Source organism: Nicotiana sylvestris, chromosome 9, assembly GCF_000393655.2.
Source record: "Nicotiana sylvestris chromosome 9, ASM39365v2, whole genome shotgun sequence".
Taxonomy (NCBI): domain Eukaryota; kingdom Viridiplantae; phylum Streptophyta; class Magnoliopsida; order Solanales; family Solanaceae; genus Nicotiana; species Nicotiana sylvestris.
In genome coordinates this window covers 131391856-131417047 of record NC_091065.1, presented here as the reverse complement: position 1 = coordinate 131417047, position 25192 = coordinate 131391856, and the positions used below count along the sequence as shown (strand labels likewise).

Genomic DNA, 25192 nt, shown 5'->3' with positions numbered 1-25192 from the left:
ATAGGTCACTAATACTTTCTTTGCTTTATCCATGCCCACATAATGTTTCAGTCTATACCCATTGACTCTAAATGTGCGAGAGTCATTACTCGCAGCAATCTCTACTGCTCCCATGGGGTGAAATTCAACCACATGAAAAGGGCTTGACCATCGTGATTTCAATTTGCCTGGAAACAACCTCAGACACGAGTTGTATAGCAATACCGTATCTCCAGGTTTAAAATTCTGCTCAATAATGTTCCTGTCATGCATCATCTTCATTCTCTCCTTATATAATCTTGTGCTCTTAAAAGCGTGATATCTGAACTCATCCAGCTCATGCAATTCTGTTACTCTACTTGTTCCAGCTGCTTCACTATCAAGATTCAACTGTCTCAACGCCCACCAAGCTTTATGTTCCAACTCTACGGGCAAATGAAACACCTTCCCAAACACCAATTTGTATGGTGACATGCCAATTGGAGTTTTGAAAGCGGTTTGATACGCCCACAGTGCATCGTTTAACTTCCTTGCCCAATCTGTTCTAGTTGCATTCACAGTTTTTGTCAGCACACTCTTTATTTCTCTATTTGAGACTTCCACTTGCCTGATTGTGTGTGGATGATATGGGGTGGTCAACTTGTGGCATACATCATACTTCTCCAACAACTTAGTAAAGGTTCGATTGCAAAAGTGAGTGCCTCCATCCGTGATTATTTCCCTTGCGGTGCCAAATCGGGTGAAATGTTCTTCCTTAGAAAACCAATTACCCCATTTGCATCATTTGTAGGGAGTGATGCAGTTTCCCCCCATTTGGACACGTAGTCCACAGTGACGAGTTTGTTGCCATATGAGCTGACGAACGACCCCATAAAGTCGATCCCCTATACATCAAACACTTCTACTTCCTGAATTGGGTTCATGGGCATCTCATGTCTGTGGGAAATGTGCCCCTTTTGTTGGCATTCATTACAGCTCTTTATCCATAGATGTGCATCTTTGAATAGTTTTGGCCAATAGAACCCTGACTCCAAGACTTTCGCAGTTGTCCTCACTCCCCCGAAGTGCCTACCATATGGAGACACATGACAAACCTGCAAAATAGAAGACTGGTCTATCTCGGGGATACATCTCCATATCATGTTATCAACACAAATCCTGAACAGATAAGGCTCATCCCGGTAATACATATGACAATCACGAAAGAACTTTTTCTTTTGAATAGAACAAAGGTCATAAGGAACAATACCGCTCGCCAGGTGGTTTGCAATGTCTGCATACCATAGCGCTTCCTCGAGATTCATTGTTAGTATTTGTTCATCTGAAAAAGTTTCCAGAATCTCTTCTACCTCAACATTTTTTTCAGCTCCTTCCAACCTGGATAAATGGTCAGCTACTTGGTTTTCCGTTCCCTTTCGGTCATGGATCTCCAAATCAAATTCTTGCAATAGAAGCACCCATCGAATCAGGCGCGGTTTTGACTCCTTCTTTTCAATTAAGTACCTGAGAGCAGCATGGTCAGTATAAATAATTACCTTTGAGCCTATCAGGTAAGACCTGAATTTGTCAAATGCGAACACCACTGCCAGCATCTCCTTTTCAGTCATAGTGTAATTTAGCGGGGCTCCACTCAACGTCCTACTTGCATAGTATATTGGATGCATGATTTTATCTTTTCATTGCCCAAGCACTTCTCCCACAGCATAGTCACTAGCATCACACATCAACTCAAACGGTTGCTCCTAGTTAGGGGAAACTATGATAGGTGTTGTCACCAGTCTCTTCTTTAATTCCTCAAAAGCTACCCTGCAGTCATCAGAAAACACAAATGGGTGATCTTTTTCAAGCAATTTACACAAGGGGTTAGCAATTTTGGAAAAATCTTTTATAAATCTCCTATAGAAACCGGCGTGCCCAAGAACATTTCTGATTGCTTTGACTGAGGTGGGTGGTGGAAGCTTTTCTATCACATCAACTTTTGCACGTTCTACCTCAATACCTTTACTTGACACTAGGTTCCCCAGGACTATACCTTCCTGTACCATAAAATGGCACTTTTCCCAATTTAGTACCAGATTAGTCTTACACCTTTTCAAAACTCGCCTCAAGTTCACAAGGCAATCATCGAATGAATTCCCCACCACTGATAAGTCATCCATAAAAACCTCCATTATCTCCTATACCATATCTGTGAAGATGGCCATCATGCACCTCTGAAATGTGGCGGGTGCATTGCATAAGCCAAACGGCATTCTCCGAAAATCATAGATTCCATAAGGGTAGGTGAACGACGTTTTCTCTCTATCCTCCGGGGCAATGGAAATCTGATTATACCCCGAGTACCCATCCAAAAGTAAAAGTGAGACCTCCCTGCCAATCTATCTAGTATCTAATCAATGAATAGCAGTGGGAAGTGGTCTTTCCTGGTGACCAAGTTCAACTTCCTGTAGTCCATACAGATTCGCCATCCTGTGACAGTTTGTGTAGAGATCAACTCATTCTTCTCATTTTTCACTACTGTCATACCTCCCTTTTTTGGTACACACTGCACTGGGCTAACCCAGTTGCTGTCAGAGATGGGGAATATGATTCCCGCATCTAACCGTTTAATCACTTCCTTTTTCACCACTTCTTTCATGTTGGGGTTTAGTCTTCTTTGATGTTCTCTGGAAGGTTTGTGCCCATCTTCCAGCAGAATCTTATGCATACAGAAGGCAGGTCTGATCCCCTTAATGTCTACAATGGTCCACCCAATTGCCGTCTTGCACTCAGTTAGTACCTGCAAAAGTTGTTCTGCCTGCACATCTAACAAACTGGATGAGATAATAACAGGTAGAGTTGAGTCAGGTCCTAAGAATGCATACCTGAGATGGGATGGCAATGGCAGTTCCAGCTTTGATGGATCTTCTATTGATGGCTTAGCTGGAGGAGTTTTTCTTTCCTCCAAGTGCAAAGGCTCAAATTCCAACTCCCTTTTCCAAAAACCTTGGCCTTCAAGCGCAAGTACCCACTCTGCCAATTCTTCACCATTAGCTTCATCTAAGTTCATGATAGAAGCTGCTAGAGGGTCTTTAAGGTTCAATGTTGCATCGTCCTCCTCCAACACTACATCTACCGCATCTATTAGAGAGTAGTTGGCAAATTCACTAGGTCTGCGCATAGATTTCTGCACATTGAATGTTATCTCTTCATCATTCAATCTCATTTTGAGTTCTCCAGTTTCACAATCAATTAGAGCTCTTCCAGTGGCCAAAAATAGTCTTCCCAAAATTATGGGAATTTCCTTGTCAACCCGACAGTCAAGGATGACGAAATCTGCGGGAAAAACAAAACCCAACCTGCACCAATACATCATCTAGAATCCCGGAGGGCCTTTTCACAATTTGGTCAACCAGCTGTAGTAGCATAGACGTGGGTCTAGCCCTTCCCATGCCTAACCTTTTGTAGATAGCTAGAGGCATAAGGTTTATGCTTGCTCCCAGATCACACAGTGCCTTAGCAAATGAAAAGTTGCCTATTATGCAAGGGATTGTGAAACTCCCTAGGTTAGACAGCTTCTTAGCTATGGGTCTCGTCACAACAGCACTACGGGTCTGAGTTAGTGTAACCGTGGCCAAGTATTGGAAGTCAAACTTGCGAGACATCAAGTCCTTCATCATCTTTGCATACCCAGGAATTTCCATTAAATCATCAATCAATGGAATGTTTACATGAATCTACTTCAACTTCTCCAAGAATTTCTTGTACAACTCATCTTTTTGATACTTAGCCAATCTCTGTGGGAATGGTGCTGGAGGTCGCTTCTTCCCTGTAATTTGGCTTTTCTCTTGTTCATTCACTGCTTCTACTGTCGGTTCCGGTGCAGCTTCAGTCTCTTTTTCAACCACATCTTCCTTGTTGATGTCTTCTTGCGCATTCTATACTGTCACCTCAGTTAAACCTCCTGAATCATCTAACTCAATGGGTACTGGCACCAGTGTCTTAGTCGGCCTATTTTCACGAGCAATTTCTTGCTCCAGATCTAAGTCCCTACCATTCCGGAAACTCACTCCCTTCAGCTGCTTCGGGCCCTGCTCTTTTGGATTGATTTGGGTGTCAGCAGGTAACGCGGCCATGGAAATTTGTCCTAACTAGATCTCAATATTTTTGATCGCTGACTCATGTGAGTCTACTCTGTCAGCTAGCTTTCCAGTGGGCCCAATCACTTGTTGCATCATACCCTCGAGTTTAGCAAACCCATCTTCATGTCTCACAATCTGTTGTTGTGGAGGTTATTGATAAGCCTGCTTCTGATTTTGCTGGTTGTGCCCTTGTCTTTGGTAAGGCACCATTTGCCCATGTGGTCGCATAGCACCATGATTATTGTTGTTATTGTACTGCTGCTGAGCTGGTATGTATTGTTGATTTTGCTGACCCCAATTCTGACCACCTGGTCTCGATCCCCCATAGTTAGCCACATAATTCATGTTCTCCTGATATTATTGATTATCACCTTCAGCACTCCGTGAGCAGACATATGGTTGATTAATGCATGATGTGCATAGACCCTCATTAGTTGCATCAATTATGTGTACTTGCTTCTTCTGGCATGATTCTTCCACCTTTTTGGTGAGGATGCTCATTTATGTCATCAAAGTAGCCATACTTTTAGCCATGGAGTTAGCTGAGTCTAGAGCCACTGAGTGAACCATAGGAGTGATTGGAGCGTTCCTTGTTGTCCACCCTGAGTTTTGTGTCATCTTGTCAAGAAGGATCTTGCTCTCTGTGAATGTCTTGCTCAAAAATGCTCCACCTGCTGAAGCATCAACATTAGCCTTCAAAGTATCTGCTAAACCCATGTAAAATCTCTGCCCCAACATCTGCTCCGGAATACCATGATATGGACATGTAACTAGGAGGCCCTTGAATCTCTCCCACGTTTCATGCAGCGTCTCAGTGGGTCTCTGTTTGAAGCTCAATATCTCATCAATTTGTTGAGCAGTCTTGTTGGGTGGATGAAATTTGCTCAAATATTTCTTGACTAATTCCTCCCAAGTAGTGATGGAGTTGATAGGGAGTGAATTAAGCCAAGTTTGGGCTGCTCCTGTTACTGAGAATGGAAACAACAACAAACGTATTGCTTCCGGTGTGACATTGTGTTGTCTCTGCGTGGCACAAATTGAGAGGAAGTTCTTTAGATGTTGTTGAGGATCTTCAACATATGACACAGAGAATAGTCTCTTGTTCTGCAACAAATGCAACATATTATTGGTGATCTGGAATGAGTCTGCTTGTATCTGAGGGACTACAATAGCAGTTGATAAGTTGTCAGTTGTGGGTTATGCCCAGTCATATAGTGATGCTTCTGGCACAAGAGGTGTCACACCCTGATCATTTGGGTCATTTGCGTTGTTTCTGTTGTTTGGGTCATTCACGTTGTCCCTGTTGTTTAGATTATCTTCTTTCATGTCTGATTCAATTCTTTCGGTTGAGTTTTGTTGTTGTTTGCCTTTCCTGTTTGCACGATTCAATTCCTTGAACACCTTCTCAGGGTCTGATAATGCTTCGAACAATTCTCCAGTTCTTGAGGAGTTTCTAGGCATGCACCTATGACAACCACGACCACAAACGTTAGAATTTCAATGATCAGTTTAAATTGAAGAAAATTGACTACACTAAAAAATTTTGCACTTCTTTTTAACTGCAATCAATAGCACCGTTAATTTCCCGGCAACGGCGCCAAAATTTGATCACTCCCAATTATGCCTTATAAAAAGAACAAAGCGGTCGCTGCAAATATATTCCGGTTAACAAGTCCGGAGTCGAATCCCACAAGGAATTAACCTATCAATCACAGCTAATGGACTCACAAAAATTCACGTATTCAATCTTCAGAGATATTTAATTAATAATTTGGGTGTTTATTAACTAAATATTATGTAATAAAAATGCAGTAAATGAAGACTAGCTATAGACTAATTGTAAGCAAGAATGAGAATGATCTAAGGTTATGATTTCCCCTCTTGTCGGAATCCTTTCCTCTATGTTTGCTATAAATTTGCCTAAGTCTTCTCTATCGATCAAGAGCACTCTGACTGTCGTAACTCTCTCCCGAGTAACTACAACAATATACTAGACATATTCTCCCGAATTACGCTAGTTGGCCTTAGTTACAGCTCATTTAGATCGCACCCAAGGTTTCATTATCCCTAATCCCACCTTTAAACCCTTCGTATTGATCCCTCATATACGTTAGGAGTGATGTTGTTCAACAACTACCTAAATATACATTCTCTCCCGAGTAATGCATACCAAAGAGGCACAGCCGATTGAGAGCCCTTCAATCAACAGCAATCACAATATAATTGAACAAACAGAGAAATTATTAAGGCAAAATCTATATTAACATATCAGAAATTCATTCTCCAAGAGGTTCCATCAAAACCCTAGATTAAATGTTTAGCTACGCATAATCGTTTTCACAATCACAGCAGTAGAATTCATCATTAAAGATGAAAACAAGAGGAAGAAAGGTAAAACTCTATGCTGATTCTTCCGCCTTGCCTCTTGCCTCTTCTTGCTTTCAATAATCCTTCAAAAACCTTGATATCCTCTCTTTGGGCGACCTGGGCTTCTTATATGTTAAGGAGAGTTGCCCCCGAAGTTACAAAATTACCCCTGAAAACAATTTTTCTCGAGGTGACGAGCGCAGCCGCGCTTGGGCCGCGCATATCGCGTTCTGTTCTGACTGAGAGCGCGGCTGGAGCGCGCCCGGGCTTGGCCCGTGCTCGTGAAGTTCAGCTGTTTGCTATTTTTTTCCTTCTCCTTTCACACGCGTTCACCTTCGATTGGCTTTCCTTGCTCCAAACACTGCTTAATGTCCTCATAATAAAGACTTGCTCCTGCAAAGCACAAAATTCATAATTAAAGCTATTTGTTGTCATTTAACCTTCATATAACAATAAAGCATAGCTAAGTTGTAAATATAGCCTATTATCAGGTTAGCTTCCTAATATTTCAGACACTGCAATCAACTAAAAATTTGATCATTAATTTTACATTATTTAACTAGGTAGAAAATCCTAATATTAAATATTCCCCTTTTCATTATTTGACCCGTATAGAGTGGTAGTCTTTTTAAAATATCTAATATAGAAGAATTTGAAGTAAATTAATATTAGAACTCTTTAAAGGAAGTTCCAATATAGATGAATACACATATATCAGACAAGGTGATGATCTTAAAATTATGCAAAGCTAATTGCCATATGTATACTATTCTAGGTAATAGAAGAGATGATAGTTGGTAACAAATATCTTGGTGTTTCAGAACAATTTGCAAGTATTATACATTCCTAATATAAATTTGTTAAGAGTTAGTTTATATTACTAGGTAAACTAAACAGGACTTTAAAATTATTACGTTACATAAATCCTTTCTTTATTTGAATTATGTTATATAACTAAATTAAAAGGTTGAAATCAATTAATATTTTGTCTATTAAGTCCTTCTCTATTTGAACTATTACCATCTAGGAAACTGTTATTTTTTTATTTTTTTATTTACGTCAAGAATTGTTAAAAGTATCTTTATAATTTGAAAATAATTTTATTCTATTTAAAAATAGATTTAACATTGAAAAATATATAATATTTAAAATTATTTTTAATATTTAATATTTTAAAATCAACTAAAAAAGTATAATTATTAAATTACTTGTCTAATAAGACTTCTTTTGAATCTTTTTGAGTTTCTCAGTTTATTACAGGTAAGGAATGATGAAGCAAGTTTTTATTTCAAGTCTTTGTATTAAATAACAAATCAAACCAACCTAACTTATGTACACCTCTAATACTAATATAGGTCTTTAATAAAGGAAATCAGAATAAAATTTCTCTAGGGTTTATCAAAGCACTTCAATTTTAAACCTTTTAGTTAAGATATTTATTCAATTAAAGTACTAATTTTAAAAATAAAAATTAGAAGATATATCACTAGTTCTTCTTTGTTGTTCTTGTGTATGAGGTGCGATTGAAGCTTTGAATAAATCATAATTGAGATTGAAAGCATATCATGTTTCTAAAAGTGATTCTTTTATATGAATATTATCTTCTCAATTCTTATAATATCAATATTTTGTATACAATTTATAATATAATGTTTATGAAGTTTTTTGAAAAAAATCAACTTATTGAGGCCAGTGACACAACCAACGCGCACACCCAAAGAATAAGTATTATAGTTTAAATAGAGCTAGAGGAAAAGAAAAAAAAGTGTTAATCTGTTGATTTCTCGTTTTCTTTCCTCTTACCTTAGAGAAATCGGCAAAGTCAAAAATTTCTATACATAAACTCTTTGGTATTTCAATGGCTAATTCTGGCAAAATACAGTTGAGTCGTCTTCATTCAGTGGCGTACGCTATATTTTTCGTAAGCGGTGTCATCATTTTAAACCGTGAATAAGTAAATGAATCTATTAAAAAAAGAACATGATTTGAATCATATTAATAACTCAAGCATATTATTACAAATTTTCATTTTTTGAAATGCATTCAAAATAAACTCATTAGAATAAAAAAAATTTACATAAGGCACCAAACATTCAATTAAAAACTCATCATTCATTTGATTTGGCAAATTATTTTTATAAATTTTATCATCGAGAATACAGATGAACAGAAAGAAAAAAAAATAGCCGAACTACTTATGGAGATTTTGTTAAAAACTAAAAGGTCAATAGCTCAAATCTAGCTGGTGTATCTTAAGCACAAAAATACTAAAACAAATAATGATGTTGTACGCCTTCGAACTCGGGACCTCATTTCTAAAATTGAAACGCTCGACCAGACAACCTGCTTAACTCTTTTACCAGTAGTGTCACTTAATTTTATTTGTTCTAGTTTTTGTTTCGACATTTCAACCATATATAATATTTAGTAAAATTTCCCTACGAAACGTGACACTACTTCGCCTAAGGTAGATCCACCCCTGGTGATCCCGTCCAAAATGATTTTTTAGCATATATTTTATAGGCCACTTTCCAGACGGATAAACCGACTAATAACCGACAGCTAATGTTATATTAAATCAACTGATATCTTACCAATTGGATAGCAGATTAGTACATGTAAAAGCCGGTAATCGATAAGCCAAACCAATAAACGCAAATATCCAATTGATCGCCCGATAAGCAGCCCTAGTACAACCTAAAGAACATTCTAAGTTTAGTTACACCCCCGAATAAAAGCACTTTTACCTCGCTATAATTTATGTAGACTTTTTTCTTTTTTTATAAGGAAATTTATGTAGGGGCAGAGCAGCGGGGCCAGACAAAATCCTGATGGAATTCGGGAAGAGCGCGGGGCGGGCAGTTTTGGAGTGGCTCACTAGGCTGTTTAATGTTATTTTTAAGGCAAAAAAAATGCTCGAAGAATGGAGGTGGAGTACAATGGTTCCGCTTTACAAGAACAATGGTGATATCCAAAATTGCAACAATTATAGAAATATCAAGTTATTGAATCACAATGAAGGTTTGGGAGAGAGTGGTGGAGGCCAGGGTGAGGAAGTGCGTGTCTATTTCCGAGAATCAGTTTGGATTCATGCCGGGGCGTTCGACTACGGAAGCGATTCATCTAGTAAGGAGATTAGTGGAGCAGTACAGGGAAAGGAAGAAGGATTTACCTATGGTGTTTATTGACCTTGAGAAGGCATACGATAAAGTTCCGAGGGAGGTCCTGTGGAGGTGTTTGAAGGTTAACGGCGTTCTGGTAGCGTACATTAGGGTGATTAAGGATATGTATGATGATGCTAAGACTCGGGTGAGGACTGTGGGTGGTGACTCGGACCATTTCCCTTTGGTGATGGGGTTGCACCAGGGATCGGCTCTTAGCCCATTTTTGTTTGCCTTGGCGATGGATGTACTGTTGCGTCAGATCCAAGGGGAGGAGGTGCCTTGGTGCATGTTATTTGCTGATGACATAGTGTTGATAGATGAGACGCGTAGCGGAGTTAACGCGAGGTTGGAGGTTTGGAGACAGACCTTGGAGTGCAAAGGTTTCAAACTGAGTAGAACCAAGACAGAATACTTGGAGTGCAAATTCAGTGAGACCCATGATGCAGACATAGAGGTTAAGCTTGATTCTCAAGTCATCTCCAAGAGAGCGAAGTTTAAGTATCTCGGGTCTATTATCCAAGGTAACGGGGAGATTGACGAAGATGTCACACATCGCATCGGAGCGGGGTGGATGAAGTGGAGGCTCGCTTCCGGTGTTCTATGTGATAAGAATGTGCCGTTAAGACTTAAGGGTAAGTTTTATCGAGTGATGGTTCGACCCGTTATGTTGTATGGGGCTGAGTGTTGGCCAGTCAAAAACTCCCACGTGCAGAAGATGAGAGTAGCAGAGATGAGGATGTTGGGATGGATGTGTGGGTGTACCAAGCGAGATAGAATTAGGAATGAAGCTATCCGGGACAGAGTGGGAGTAGCCTCCGTGGAGGACGAGATGCGGGAGTCGCGGCTGAGATGGTTCGGACATGTTAGGAGAAGAAGCATTGATGCCCCTGTCAGGAGGTGTGAGAGGTTGGCCATGGAGAATTTGAGGAGGGGTCGAGGTAGGCCTAAGAAGTACTGGGGAGAAGTGATTAGGCAGGACATGGCGCTGCTTCAGCTCACTGAGGACATGACACTTGATAGGAGGGTGTGGAGGTCGAGGATTAAGGTAGAAGGTTAGTAGGTAGTTTATAGTGTTCACCAATAGGCTTAGTAGCATGCATCTCCCTTCATATTCTTTGATTTTTATTATGGTATGTGGTTTTGTTCGCATCAGGTATTGTAATTCGTGTTGCTATTATTGGATACTGTTTTCCTTCCTTTCTTCCCTCTTCTTCTTGCCCTTCCTGAGCTGAGATTCCATTGGAAGTAGCCTCTCTACCTGCATTAGGTAGGGGTAAGCTCTACATACAGACTACCCTCCCTAGACCCCACATGTTGGGATCAAACTGGGTTTGTTGTTATTGTTGTTGTTGTTGTTGTTGTATTTTTTCTCCCCAGTTCAGTAGAGAGCACCCTAAGCTTTTATCAATTAGAAGTTGCAATCAATCAATCTTTGGTTTCTCATTAAGTTCATGCTCATGTCATAGAAACATGGATCTGGCGAGGCCATTGTAGCATGTGCGCCGCCCGAGGCACAAGGGGCATGATGACTTGACGTCATCCTCACCTTCCTCCGGCTTACACCGACAATCTGTTCGGGGCCTTGTACACACCGCCCGTCACACTATGGAAGCTGGCTATGCCCGAAGTCTTTCACTTAACCACAAGGAGGGGGATGCCGAAGGCAGGACTAGTGATGACTGGAGTGAAGTCGTAACAAGGTAGCCATACTGGAAGGTACATCTACCATTTCACCACCAAGGCATCTTGAAAGTGAATCGTATTCCGTGAACATGACATCTATCTAGATTGAGACAGGACTAGTGATGACTGGAGTGAAGTCGTAACAAGGTAGCCACACTGGAAGGTGCATCTACCATTTCACCAACAAGGCATCTTGAAAGTGAATCGAATTCCATGAATATGATATCTATCTAGTGTGATGTATGTAATATATGACAAAGGTGGTCTTTATATCATTTTATCCACATCGGGATAAAGAAAGAGAGAATAAAGAACCATATACTTCACAGCTGAACTTATTAGAACGTGGATACACCACAGCTGTATAGCAAGTAAAAAATTTAGGCACTAACACCTGAAACATGTATGGAGAAAGGCAAGTGATTTCGACTCACAAGTCTGCATGCACATCATATGCATCATCACCAAAGCTTTCCAATTTCGCTGAACTCAAGTGTTTTCGGCCAGTAAGTCTCGAAAGAATCAGCCTTGCGATATTTTCACCAGCAACAGCACTAGTTTCCATGGTGCTAGCTGCATTTTCAAAAGCATTCACATAGTACAAGTGCTGACCATCCAAGATAAAGGGTGCAAATACCTCAGGAGCATGATAGTGCGGGTATGCAGCCCAGTCTATCCGGACTGTCTCATTTCTGACACTGCAAACACAAAAATGAAAACGCTCAGCCTGTAATCAATCCTTTGAAAAAGTTAAATCCTTTAGATTTACAATGGGGATTTCCGTAACAGATGAAGTTCGAGAGATTCAAATTTGATTCTATAATCTAACAAATGCTAAGAACAAATGCAGTCAGGATTGGTTTTCCCACTCCAGAAGTAAAAAAACTGGTTTAATAAGACAAAGGCACTACATAATAAAAGGGCAATGTGAGCCATGAGCCCCTTTTCAAAAGAAACATCGCTTGTACGATATCCATGATGCTTGTACAGTCCCACAATCATAACAGCAATATTACGTAACTCATCATAATGGTTACAAGATAAACTTTCACCATGCCACCTAAGAATCTTGGATCCAGAAGTCGTAATAATATGCCTCTTGACTTCTCCAAGAGTACACAGAAAAAAGAGTACATAATTCTATAAATCCTCCAACAGGAGGAATCCTCCATGCATAAAAGAATCACATGAATTATGTAGTCTTTTGTCTTTTCTCCTAGTTTTCTTTTGGTGATGGAGCCTAAAGTAACATTGGCTGATGTACTTGGTTGGAATTAGACAAATGATTTTGAGATTGGTCAACTGTTTCCATGGCAATGGAGATTACCTAAGTCATGATAGTTAACATTTAACCAATAGCTGGGAGAATTGATTAGGCAATAGTTCCTTGTATGAATCTAATAACCACGGAATCAAAGAAATTCAAAAACTAACATATCATTGATCAATCTTACATGCGTCATTAGTTTTTTTGGATAAAGCTCGATCTCACATGCGTCACTAGTTTTTTGGTAAATCTCACATACATCACTAGTACAAGTACCCGAGGAGTCAAACTAGATGATCAGCTACTCCAATGGCTGCATCAGAAGAACCCAATGGCTATTTTGCATGGTACACAAATTTTTAGCTTATAGAGAAACAACTTATGTAGATGAAAGGATTCAAAGCAGCTACTTCTGATAAAAGATGAAATAGCTAGCCATATAAGATTATACCTGAAGATCTGATCTAATAAAGCATCATCAAGAGATCTTCGAGAAAACACCTTGTATGTCATATCATTGTCCTTGTGCTTCTTAATAACTGAGATGCTTGAAAAAGGAACGTCAGGTGTCTCGACAGTGCCCACCAGTTTTGGAATATCTGATATGGAACCTAACGCAAAATAAGCCTTGCAGAGAAAACCATCCCAATTAGTGGAGAATAACATTAGCACTTTCCTTTTTAGTAATTTTTGAAAGCATAATGAGATTCTATTTTGAGTAATTTTTGTATCTATAGTGAAGAACAAACAAATCATGAGATGGAGTGCTCACAGGATTTAATAGACCTCTAACAAAAGTTGTATATGTGTGCTGTAATTTCCTCCCAGGTATTGAAATTTCTGGAAGAAAGTGAATTTTCAGCTCATCTAAAGGTGTGCCAACCACTGTTATTCCACATGGGTAAATCTTTCCTTTCGAGGTATTGAGTTGATAATTTCCCCCCAGGAAAGAAACTGACTTTACTTCTTCATTAAGGTGCAATTTGACATCTGAATGATTGATCAATCCAGCAGCCATTTGCTGATTCCCTCCTTCAACTGACCATAAGCCTTTTGTGCTTCCAGCCAAAGATACAGCACCGGCAAGTCCACTGATGCTGACACTTTGCCCATAATTGATTCTTGTGATAACCTACAAGGGCAAGAAACCTTGTTGATAAGAAAACAAAAAAATGCTGTATTTCGAGTATTTCAGATCCAAATTCAAACTTTATATTGTGCCTGCCATTTTTAAATTGATCAAAAGGTTAAAATTCTGCTTCAATCTTGAAGCAGCATCAAGTTTGCTGAAGCAGAAAATTTCAAATATCTGAGAATTTCTGAATAAATCTCTCTTCATCTAATGAAAAATCTCGCCCATGGTTCCTATCTCAGCCTCTAGAAAAATCTCCTATACTAATACACACATGGGCGGATCCACATAGAGAAATGTGGTGCTCAAGCACCCATTGTCCATGGTATCGAACACATAATTTTATAGGCAATTTCGCATGAAATGGATATATATTTAGGTGGGCACCCATTGCACAAACAAATTGGTGGGTGCTATTGGTTAATGTAATTTGAGGATGCGCTCTGCGTGCTCCGGAGTTCGATTCCTACATGGTGCACTCTTTGTACTCGGATATTTCTTCCCTTCGTATTTCTTATTCCTTTTTTTTTCTTTTTTCTTTTTTCTTTTTTCTTTTTCCGGAAGTTTTTCTTATTCGTTTGACTTTCTTTTTCGTCTTCCTTTTAATGTTCTTAACTTTGCCATTTTTCCTTCTTCAATTCATTTAGTTCGTGACACAAAAAAGAAAATACATTCTATTTACCACCACCAAATTTGACAACCTATATTGTGGTTTGGAATCTCACAATAATGATAATATCCAAGAAAATATGGATATTCATATTTTTCATCATTCAATCTATTTTTTATCTGTATTAAATATCAATGGTTCAAAAAATTTATCTAGTCCGTCCATATCAATCCGACTCCTCCCATCATTTGCTAGCACTAATTAATAGTGAGCACCCATTACCTTAAAATGCTAGATCCGCCACCGAATACACACCTCATCTTTCCTATTAAAAATAACCTTCTATTTTACCAATACACATGCATAAGATGTACATATTGAGGCATCTTAAGCCAAGCATATCATGTGGAAGGTCAGTTAATCTAAAAGACCTGTAACCATATGAATCAATCAACTAAGTCATTGTCACCCATTATAATAAGAATTTTCATGTGCTTGGCCGATGAAAAGATATAATTAAATAAACAAACGCATGCTCTTTCTAACAATTTAAGCTTTTAGATGAGTTGGTCACACAATTTACTATGGTATCAGATATATCAAAGGCCCTGGGTTCAACCTTAACCCAAACCTATTATCAAAAAGAATCTTCACGTGCTTTATCACTGAAAATAAATCATGCCCGCACGTGCAAGGACATTCTGAAGACAAAGAAAAAAGTAATAATCTGAATAAGGAATTTTTAAATCGACTTAGATTTCTAGACAAGGAATCTTTTTCTCTCGATATACTCGAAGTGCGCTCTTTAAAACAATTTAAGCTTTAGATGAGATGGTCAGGCATTTTAATATTTGGGTTCAGCTATATCAATCCTCCAAATGCATTCCGCGTTATTTAGGTCTTCTGCATTCCAACACTTAATAATTTGTCATTTAATACATTTAAGAAAAATTAGGGATTTTCTAAATTTAGATAAATCTCACACTCATCCTACACAGGCATTCAAATTTCTAACTAGAAAAAAAATTGTAAGTGTAAAAATAACAAATAAACCTTAATGTCAATTGGTAGCGCCAATATGAATCTTTTACTTTAATTTTATAGTGATCTTGGCAATTCTTGTTGGATTTTGCATCTGTTACTGCTTAAGTTTTTCCCACAATAATAGTTCTTTAGTTTTAGGAGGAGTCTAATACTTTAATTAGGAGTACTACTTTTTTTATGTGGCTATTTAAAGTTCTGGTTAATGAAATTTTAGAGATAGATTTTCAACCTTCTTGATGCTTGCATCTTTTCAAAAAAAAATCCTTATAGTGCTGATGTTTGATAGATCTATAATTTCGCTGGAAAAAAAAAAGGAACCAATTTCAACCACCTTAAACCATTTTTATCTCGTGCCTATTTTTAAAGCATACCCATTTTTAACTCATCAATTTTTAATCTTATTTCCAACCATGGCAAGCAGTAGTCTCTCTTTGAATTCCTTCACAATCCTTCTACTAAAGACTATCAAATTTGGTCAGTGAAGATGAAATCCCATCTTGAAGTTTATAATCTATGAAAGGTTGTAATAGAAGATAGACCTATACAACCACTCCCAACAAATGCTACCATTGCCCAAACCAAAGCTCAATCAGAAGAGAACATTAAGAAATATAAAGCCAAAACTATAATTTAAAATTTAGTTGCAGGTTCAATCTTCTCTAAAATCATTGCATGTGAGACAACAAAAGAAGCTTGGAAAAAACTCAAACAGTAATATCAAGGAAGTGAATGAGCCAGCCAAAATCAAATTTTGAGTTTGGTAAGAGATTCTGAATCTCTTAGAAAGCAAGAGGATGAGACGAGCATAAGTATTATGATACAATTTCTTTAATTATCAAGAGAATCAAGCTGCTCAGAAGATTTCAAAGATGATAAAAATAGATGAAAAAATTCTTGTGACAATTCTAGAGAGATTCGAGCCCAAACTCTCCTCTATAGGAGAGTCCAAAGATCACTCTACCATCCTTGTTGCATAATTATTAAGTGTTCTTCAAGCACAAGAGCTTCTCTTTTTTCTTATGTATCGGAACGAAGGTACTCCTTTGCCACCTTTTTGGCAATTTTCTACCGTCTACTAATATAACATTGAATAGCATAGTTAACCATAATATTCCAACATTTCCCGGGAACTTCAAAACCTCTGTATTCATTTAAAAATTAAAATATGGTCGAATAGAACTAAGAGTAGAATTACACTCCTTTGCGGCATTAGCTTAAAGTAGTTAATGTTTAACTTAAACATGTACACAACTTAAATAAGAGAAGGAATAGTAATTCTAAGTTTAAGTCAACTGAACTCCATGGTTCATCCATCAATTCATTATACTTGAGCAGAATTTTTCGTGTACGCGTAAATGGGCTCCATTGTTAATTGATCAGTTCAAACACCCTAACAATGCACTCGTACTTTGCAATACTTTTGTTAAGATAACTTTTCCCTTATCAGAAAGATTAAATTCATTTTGGGAATTTGAAGGCTGAATGACAATATCAAATGCATTTTTAAACCCAATTCAGAAACCAGAAGCTGCAAGAACTATCTAAAGATTATAAAAACCAGCAACTTTATGTGTTCCTACGAATAACTTTTCACCTCAGAGTCACACATAAAAATTCAGTGAATCAGCTTTTTCATCTAATATTTGTTATGCCAAGAGATACATCAATATATCATATCTTAAATGCAGAAGAAAGGCTCCAGGAATAATATTCAGTTTTAAGAGTTGTTTCTGGAAGAAGAAGAAAAGAAGCCCCCAATTCCTCACCTAGAGTCTATGTTGCTCGGACTCGGGTGCAGGTATCTGATATGAGTGCATATCTCAAGGTTGGATTCGTCATCACACAAATTTTAGGATTTGGGGGTATTGGATCAAAGTACGGATACGACTAATAAAAGACAGTGTTAGTGCAAGGTAAGTGGCATCTGTTTCCCTATGTTGCTCGGACTCTCCGAAAATGGTACCGTATACGTGTGGGATCCTCCAAAAATAGTGTATTTTTGGAGGATCCGACACGGGTGCGGCATCATTTTGGAGAGTCCGCGCAACATAGTTGTTTCCTACATGCCTGTGTGCATCATATTCCAAGAATGGATCATCAAACTATCAACAAGAAAAGGCTAATTAATTTTGCACAACCAGGTCATTCTCTAACATGTCTCTAAGCTCACATCATATCTGCTCCAGAAAATGGCTCCTCAAACTATCAACAAGAAGAAACAACTCGATTCCATGTGATGAGGTCTCGAGCCTTGACATTAAACCATTTAGTCCTGCTCCAGATTAATTGTTCAGTTTGACACTTTTACATAGTTTCAAAACAACTCATCCGGGAAGGGGGAATATTGTAGCTTCGCAAAAGAAAAAGCAAAAAACAAAATATGTAATAATGTCATGAGAAGTCAATGGCATTATACTATATAGATATCTTTTTTATATAAGATAAATGTTTATTAATAAAGGTACCAAGAAGGTAGTCAAAATTACAACCAAACAAGACAGACCCTACAACAATCTCTAGTTACATATTTCCAAGTGAGTCTAAAAATTCCATATACTGATCAATACTCTCTACTATACTCCTTTTACACCAAAAAAACATATTTTGCAAACAAAGGTTCCTGACTCTAGAGATGTGGTTCCTTTTATTCTCGAAACAAGCACTATTCCTATCTGTCCAAATAGTCCAGAAGACACATAAAGGGATAGTTCTCCAGATCTGCTTTTGTATCCTTCCAATCCTCTGCGCGTTCCAGCTCTCCAACAAGCTCTTAACATCTGACGGCATAACCCAAGCTACACCACACGTATATAGGACAAGCTCCCGGCATAGCTTAAGCAAACTTACAATGAATAAAAAGATGATTGACTGATTCCAAATCCTCTTTACATAGAAAACATCTGTTGCTTAAAGGAAAACCTCTCCTTTGCAAATTATCTTGGGTTAAGCATACTTTCCTATAGACAATCCACCCGAAACAGGCTACCTTGACAGGTGCTTTGGTCTTCCATAGTATTTTCCAAGGCCAATTTGACTCAAACTGTTAAGATTATTTCTGAAGAAGGTTATAGCAGCTTCTAACAGAGAACTTCAAGTCATTGTTCGCTGTCCAGATCATAGAATCCTCTTTATCCTCTTCTACCATTGTTGTACCCAGTAGATGTATAAATTGTCCCACGTCCTCCATCTCTCAATCATTAAAGTCTCTTCTGAAACTTAATTGCCACCCATTGGAGGAGTAGAAATCAGAAACACTACCATCTCTATTAAAAGAAATATTGTATAGAGTTGGGAATCTGTTTTTCAAGTTTATCTCCCCCAGCTCAGACCAAAATTTCATTTTGACACCATTTCCCAGTTTCAATTTAGTGTGCTGCTGAAACTCAGTCCACAATCTGCTTATGTTACTCCAAATGCTGCCTCTTGAAGCACTTTGGGCAATAGGAGGGCACCATATATCCTTCTTCAAATACTTTGCATTTATCATATTCTTCCAAGTTTTTTCCTTACCATCATTATACCTCCACAACCATTTGAATAATAAACTCTTATTATGTATTCTCAGATTTCTAACCCCCCAAGCCTCCTCCTTTCTTATCAATCATTACCCTCTGCCATGCCTTCCCATAGAAAGTTACTTCTTAGGGTATTTAATTTCTTTTCAACATACACTGGCAATTGAAACATAAACATTAAGTATGTTAGAATTCCATCCAATACACAGCCTACTAAAGTAAGTCTACCCCCAAAAGATAGATATTGTTTTTTCCATGGAGTCATATTACTGTTACATCTATCAGGTACCCTTGCCATATTCTTTGATCATTCTTCTTAGCACCCAAAGGTAGCCCCAGATAAGTTGTAGGCAATTGCTCCACCTTACATCCCAGTACCTCCACTAAATCTTCTATACAATTGTCTGCATTAATACCAAACAAGGTACTTTTTGACAGATTCACCCTCAATCCTATCACTGCTTCAAAAATTAATAGAATCCCTCTGAGATACAAGAATTGTTCTCTATTTGCTTCACAAATAATCAGTGTGTAATCTGCATACAATATAGGAGAAATGTTACATTTTATCCCTCCTCTTCTTCCAACCTACAACCCCCTGATCCAACCTAATTGCTCAGCTTTTTTTAGCATTCTACTAAGTATTTCCATGATCAAAACAAATAGATATGGGATAGAGGGTCCCCATGCCTTAGCCCTTTGGAAGAACTAAAGAAAACTTGAGGACTTCCATTAATGAGCACCGAAAATTTTACTGTGGATATGCAATATTCAATCCATTTTAGCCATCTATTAAACAAGCCCAATTGACATGATCATATGCCTTTTCAAGATCCAATTTACAAAGTACCCCTTGCCTTTTATTTCTCACCAAGTATTCCACACATTCATTTGCAACCATAGAAGCATCAACTACTTGCCTCCCCCTAATAAATGCATTCTGATTATTGGAGATTAGCCTTCCTATCACCAATTTAAGTCTTTCTGCCATCAATTAAGCAATAATTTTATAGACACTTCCCAAAAGGCTAATGGGTCTGTAATCTTTAATTTCCACTGCTTCCTTCTTTTTTGGATCTTTTCTCTTTCACACTTTTTCCAGGAGAAGCAATTTTGTTAGCAGAAGAAGAATCACATTTCTTTGGCCTTCCGTTTTCAATTCGCAGCAATAGCTCCAGCAATTTTTCTTTCTGTTGAATTCACTCCCAATTGCTTGCTGATTCTTGTCATGTGTCGTTTTACCCATCTGAATGCTTCAATCTGGTTTAATCGCTCTTGTATGTTTAAGTTCTCCCTCTCATGTCATGGAAGCATTAGTATCTCTTGGGCTGTTCTGATTTCCATCTCATCTTCACTTGTAATGTGAAGGTGAAATTCTTGTGGGACTTCCTCGAAATCATTATCTGAATACCCCACTAGCATGCTCTCCATCTTCCAATCTGAATTGTAAATTGTATCTTCTCTGCTCGAATCGTCTTCCAAATTTCCATCTGCTTCTTTTGCCATTTCAATAGCCCATAGGCTCTCATTTGTATATTTTGACTGTACGTCCTCCAAATCCTTCTCCTCCACGGAAATTATCCTCTCCTTGTTCGCCTCTACTTCGAGCAGTGGGTCAAAGGAATTTGACAGTTTTGGATCTCCAGATGCGTAAGCATGCTGAGAAATAATACATGGGCCGGCCACTTTTGGTCTATAAAAGACTTTTTGGCCCATTTTTGGTTTAAAACCCCTTCCTTTATTTGCATCTTTTGGGCCTCCCTTCGAAGATTTGTTATTGAAAGCCTTTTGCCCAAAATCTCTCCCAGGATTCTTTTTTTTGAATTAGTGGAGGGCCTAGGGTTACAAAAGGACATCTAACCCTTTCCTTTAGGTGACACGACACCTCTCCCTAAACTCTCAAATTTAGATTATTAAATATTTTTGGCACGCTTATATCACGTGTATCCACTCCCTGTTCTTTCATCTTGGAAATCGACGGCGCCAAGTTCATCTCATTAATGCGACTGTTCGAGTTCTGGGCTTCGATGGTCATCCTCCTTTCTCCGATCACCTTCTCTGTTACTTTTCCGATTACATTCTTCCACCCATGAACCAGATTCTACCCATGGAGGTATTCTGAAGATAAGATTCTGCACAATCAATTCCACCGTTGCCGGAAAAGGTGTATCGGAACTTTTCACGCATATTCTCGCCCATTTCAGATGGTGTCTATTTCTTGTATCTTCATCAATACCCAGAAAACCTCCAAAACGATCACCAACCAATTTGAAGATATTCTCCGACAATATACTACCTCCGCTTCATTTTATATCATGATGTTTGACTAAAAGTGGGTTTCTGAAAGAAAAAAGACTTTTGACACATAAGCTAACCAACATATATATAAGATATAGTGTGTTTGACTGGAAATGGAGTTTAAAAATGAATTAACTCTATACACATAAGCTCTATAATGTGTGAGTGTATGGGTGTGTAACATACTAAAAATAATCTTAGGATCTTGTGGTTTCAAACATGTCATGCCATACCTACAACAGATTGTCCCTAAGCGTAAAGTGGGAATATTAAGCAATTTCAAAATATAGAGAGGTGTACATACTTTTGGAACAAACTTAAAAGAAAAGAGTGTCACATAAAATGGAAGAAGGGAGTAATAATCATAATAAAAGCTTTTCACAATCAGAGGCTAGTAAATCTTTTCACTTGTAATAAAGAGAGCCTATGTCGTCAAAAACATTTAAGTAATTAAAGGCCAGAACTGGGAGGAAAGCCTAATTGTTCATAGCTTCTTGTTCAACAACCGTGACACACTTGTTAAATCATATAGTCATGAAGCCATATGGCTGAGCCTCACAACCACATTGAAAACACCATAGGCAAAGTAGCAGAGGACCTGAGCGAAAACTGCTGATCAAGAACACAACTGGTAATGGTAACAGGATCTAGTACTGATTGAATGCTTGGGTGGGAAATTCTGGTAAAGAAATTTTCTTGCATATTTTGGATAACAAAGGACAAGGAGACAATAGACAAGATGGATGTCAAGACAATTGATGCTTCCTTGCAGAGGACATAAATCTATAATAAATTTTGGTAATGAAGAGAAAGTGCAATGGAGAAGATCATCCACGAAGAGCTTCTCAGTAAAGTCATATCACGATTGAATTATCAATGGTAGCGTCTAGGTCTATGGAGATCCTTATGGAAGATAGAGACAGTTAAGCAATAGTTTTCATCATCTGTTGTGCAGCTTGGAAACTATAGTAACAATGAGTAACTTGAAAAGGATGAGACTAAAAATAGTTAACAACAACAAAAACCACTACTCAGTAAAATCCCATAAAGTGGGGTCTGGGGAGGGTAGTGTGTACGCAGACCTTACCCCTACCATGATAGGGCAAACTAAAAATAGTTAGTTAATCGCAAATAATGAGGATGTCACTTTACCTTAGATATATCGTCCCTAGTGTATTATTCTCTGTTTGATATTGCATGGAGGTTATCTAAACTAAGGAAGATGGAAACTAGGAAGGAGTTGTGGAATGTCCATCATATGGTCGATTTTTAAGAGAAATCGTCAAGGGCTCAAAGTACATTCTAGAGGTCAAAAGACCTCTTGTGTTTCATTTGTAATTTTAGTGTAGAATAGACAGTCCATACTGTACTACTTGAATCTTTTTGGAGATTTGAAGGGAGCACGTACAGTAAAATCAGCAGCCTGGCATCATATTAATAAATTATGTTGACTTATCAAAATAACTCATTGTCTTGTACAAACTTTAGCATCTACTGTATTAAGGACATCAGACACTTTCTCATAAGTCCAATTGTCGTATCGATAGCCAACATGACTGTTATCTTTACCTCAAAAAACAACAAAAATGATATGTCATTTTTACCCTTACCCACCTGACAGTGTAAAGAGTATGCAGATGACAAGAACAAACTTGGTTATATTCTAAAAGGCTAAGCTCATCTTGTTTATGAAGGCACTTGTAAATAAAGGATGATAATAAACTGCAGAATAGGCAAGAGTTACCATCAAGCACTAACATACTGAGTGGTATGACCTCTGCCAATTTAAAGCACAGCAAAAAAGGAGTAGCAACAGGATACATGTTAACATGAAAGGAATCATACATGGAGAACCTAGAACTGAGGTTTTTTCTTACCATGACAAGTTCTTGAATGAGTCGAGGAGACAAACCAGCATCTAGTAACTCCTCCTGCAATGTTTGTTTCGTCATATTGTAAAGCCCGGACCATTTAAGCATCTCTTCCACAGTCTCAAATACTGGCCGCGACTCAAAACTTTTATAATACTTCAAGAAACTGTCCACGGTGCCCTACAAACAAATTTCCATGTCACAACATCACAAGAAGCTCAAGGGCTTTCTGCAGAAAGCAAATGTCTTAACAATTAGCTGGAACTTGCCCAAGAATCTTCTTAAGCTGTATACCATGCTCATGCAGTCAAAGATCGAGTGGAAAGACTCCATCAAGAAAAAAGTTGAAATTGTAAGCGCTATGATAATAAGTGGAATGAACCATAATGAAGGAAGCAACATCGTAAACACTGTGATTATTCCCTCATGGCTTATAGTGTGTCTACAATGTTCATAAACAGCATTATACATGAACAAGGCCATCATAACAGTACCACCAAAAATTATGTATGTTGTGTGTGTGTGTATATATATATATACTTTTCAAAGCACTACGTCCAATCTACGAACGTAACAGTGGTGGAGCCGGGAGGTAGAGGGCAACAGCCAGCTACGCCCTAGTTTTTCTATAACTATCAACAGTACCCTAAAAATTTAGTAAAATTTTCCTTAACTCAATATTCCACAGACGACACATGCCGCTCTTCTCAAGAATGTGGCTCCGCCACTAAGTGTATAATATAGATGATAAGGAAATCGATAGAACGAAAACAAACTGTGTACATTGTTACCAGGACAAACCAAGGGCACAAAAACATGGTCCTAAATGCCAAAAGCACAACATTCACAATCAAATATAAATAGGATATGCATAGAAATCTGTACCAACTAACAAAGCCTCAGTCCCTTTAATTAACTACCTTGTTTGCTCTTAAATACCTACACCGCAAGTTGCTCCTTAGATCCCACTAATAACTTACAGAAAAATAGAGCTATACTAACTATATTCTCCTAATCTTTTGCCCACTGCCTCAGTTTTTCACTATAGCATTAACTAAAAAATCTTGTTCCACAAATTTTTAGTTAATAAGAAAAGGAAAAAAGGAGCTGTTATACATGTTCCACAATTGCTAGTGAAGTACCTCAACGAAGGTGTTCATGCGAAACAGAGAGAAGCCATAGCGAAAGAAAAACAAGATGGAATTGGCGAAGGACACAATGCTTTGGAATATAGGGAGCTTCGATTGGGAAGTGAAGGTTTTGAAAACGAACTCGCGTCCATCCCAAATGCCAAATGAGGAATCAGATTCAGAAGGTCGGACGGAGAGATTTAGATATTTAGTGTAATTCAAAGCGTGGTAGTTCTTGGGGTGAAGAATGGAGGCACCGGCCTCGAATGTCTCGCCGGAAATAGTCACCGTTGCCATGCGCCCTCCGACAGCTTCGTGCCGCTCGAAGATTCTGATTGTGCCGATTTCGGAGTTTGAATAGGTCCGCAGGAAGTGCGCCACGGAGGAGCCGCCGATTCCGCTGCCAATAATGCAGACAGTCGGAGATGATTCCGTGGAGATGAGTACAAGTGATAAAACCACAACATTAATGGCTGACCGGAGATTCTTCATCATTTCGTTGCTTACTTGATATGTTATTAATTATTATAGCCTCTTTGCTTTAAGCTTCTAAAATAAGCTCAAAAATATTATTAGTTAAGTTTGACTAATTAAATTTTTGAATGGCAATTAATATTTGATAAAAAATATTTTAAAGGAAAACTTATTTTTGAGGGCGAACGGCACAAATAGCCACTAAAAGCAGTGGATTTTATTTTAAAGCCACTGTTTTCAATGTATTTAGACTTTAGTCACTCCTTTAAAAAACTTATACCTGACTGGACGAAAATACCCTTCTGGTATAACTTATACCTACGCTATCAACACAAGCGGCAGTTACACAAAGAGAAGAAACGAGCAGCAACAGCAGTTACCACAGCAGCGATCAACTGAGGATTGATAAAGTTATAGACATCGCCTCCTATGATAATTCTGTATTCCGGACATAGTGTCTTCATTTTAGAAATTGAATTCAAAAAAAAAATAAGAACACTATGTCCTTAACTTTGATTCTACTGGCCTCATTTTGCA

General features: G+C 38.1%; 1 protein-coding gene across 1 annotated transcript; it reads right to left on the bottom strand.

Moving 5' to 3' along the window:
- Positions 1 to 6340: 6340 nt before the first annotated feature.
- Positions 6341 to 24710, bottom strand: LOC104243491 (farnesylcysteine lyase). Its single transcript, XM_009798678.2, has 6 exons — positions 24194 to 24710; positions 23058 to 23231; positions 13354 to 13713; positions 13033 to 13208; positions 11749 to 12012; positions 6341 to 6860 (listed from the first exon to the last, which is right to left on the bottom strand). Exons 1-6 carry the CDS (start codon positions 24674 to 24676, stop codon positions 6842 to 6844), a joined length of 1476 nt encoding a protein of 491 aa, XP_009796980.1. The 5' UTR covers positions 24677 to 24710; the 3' UTR covers positions 6341 to 6841.
- Between the last annotated feature and the right edge of the window lie 482 nt (positions 24711 to 25192).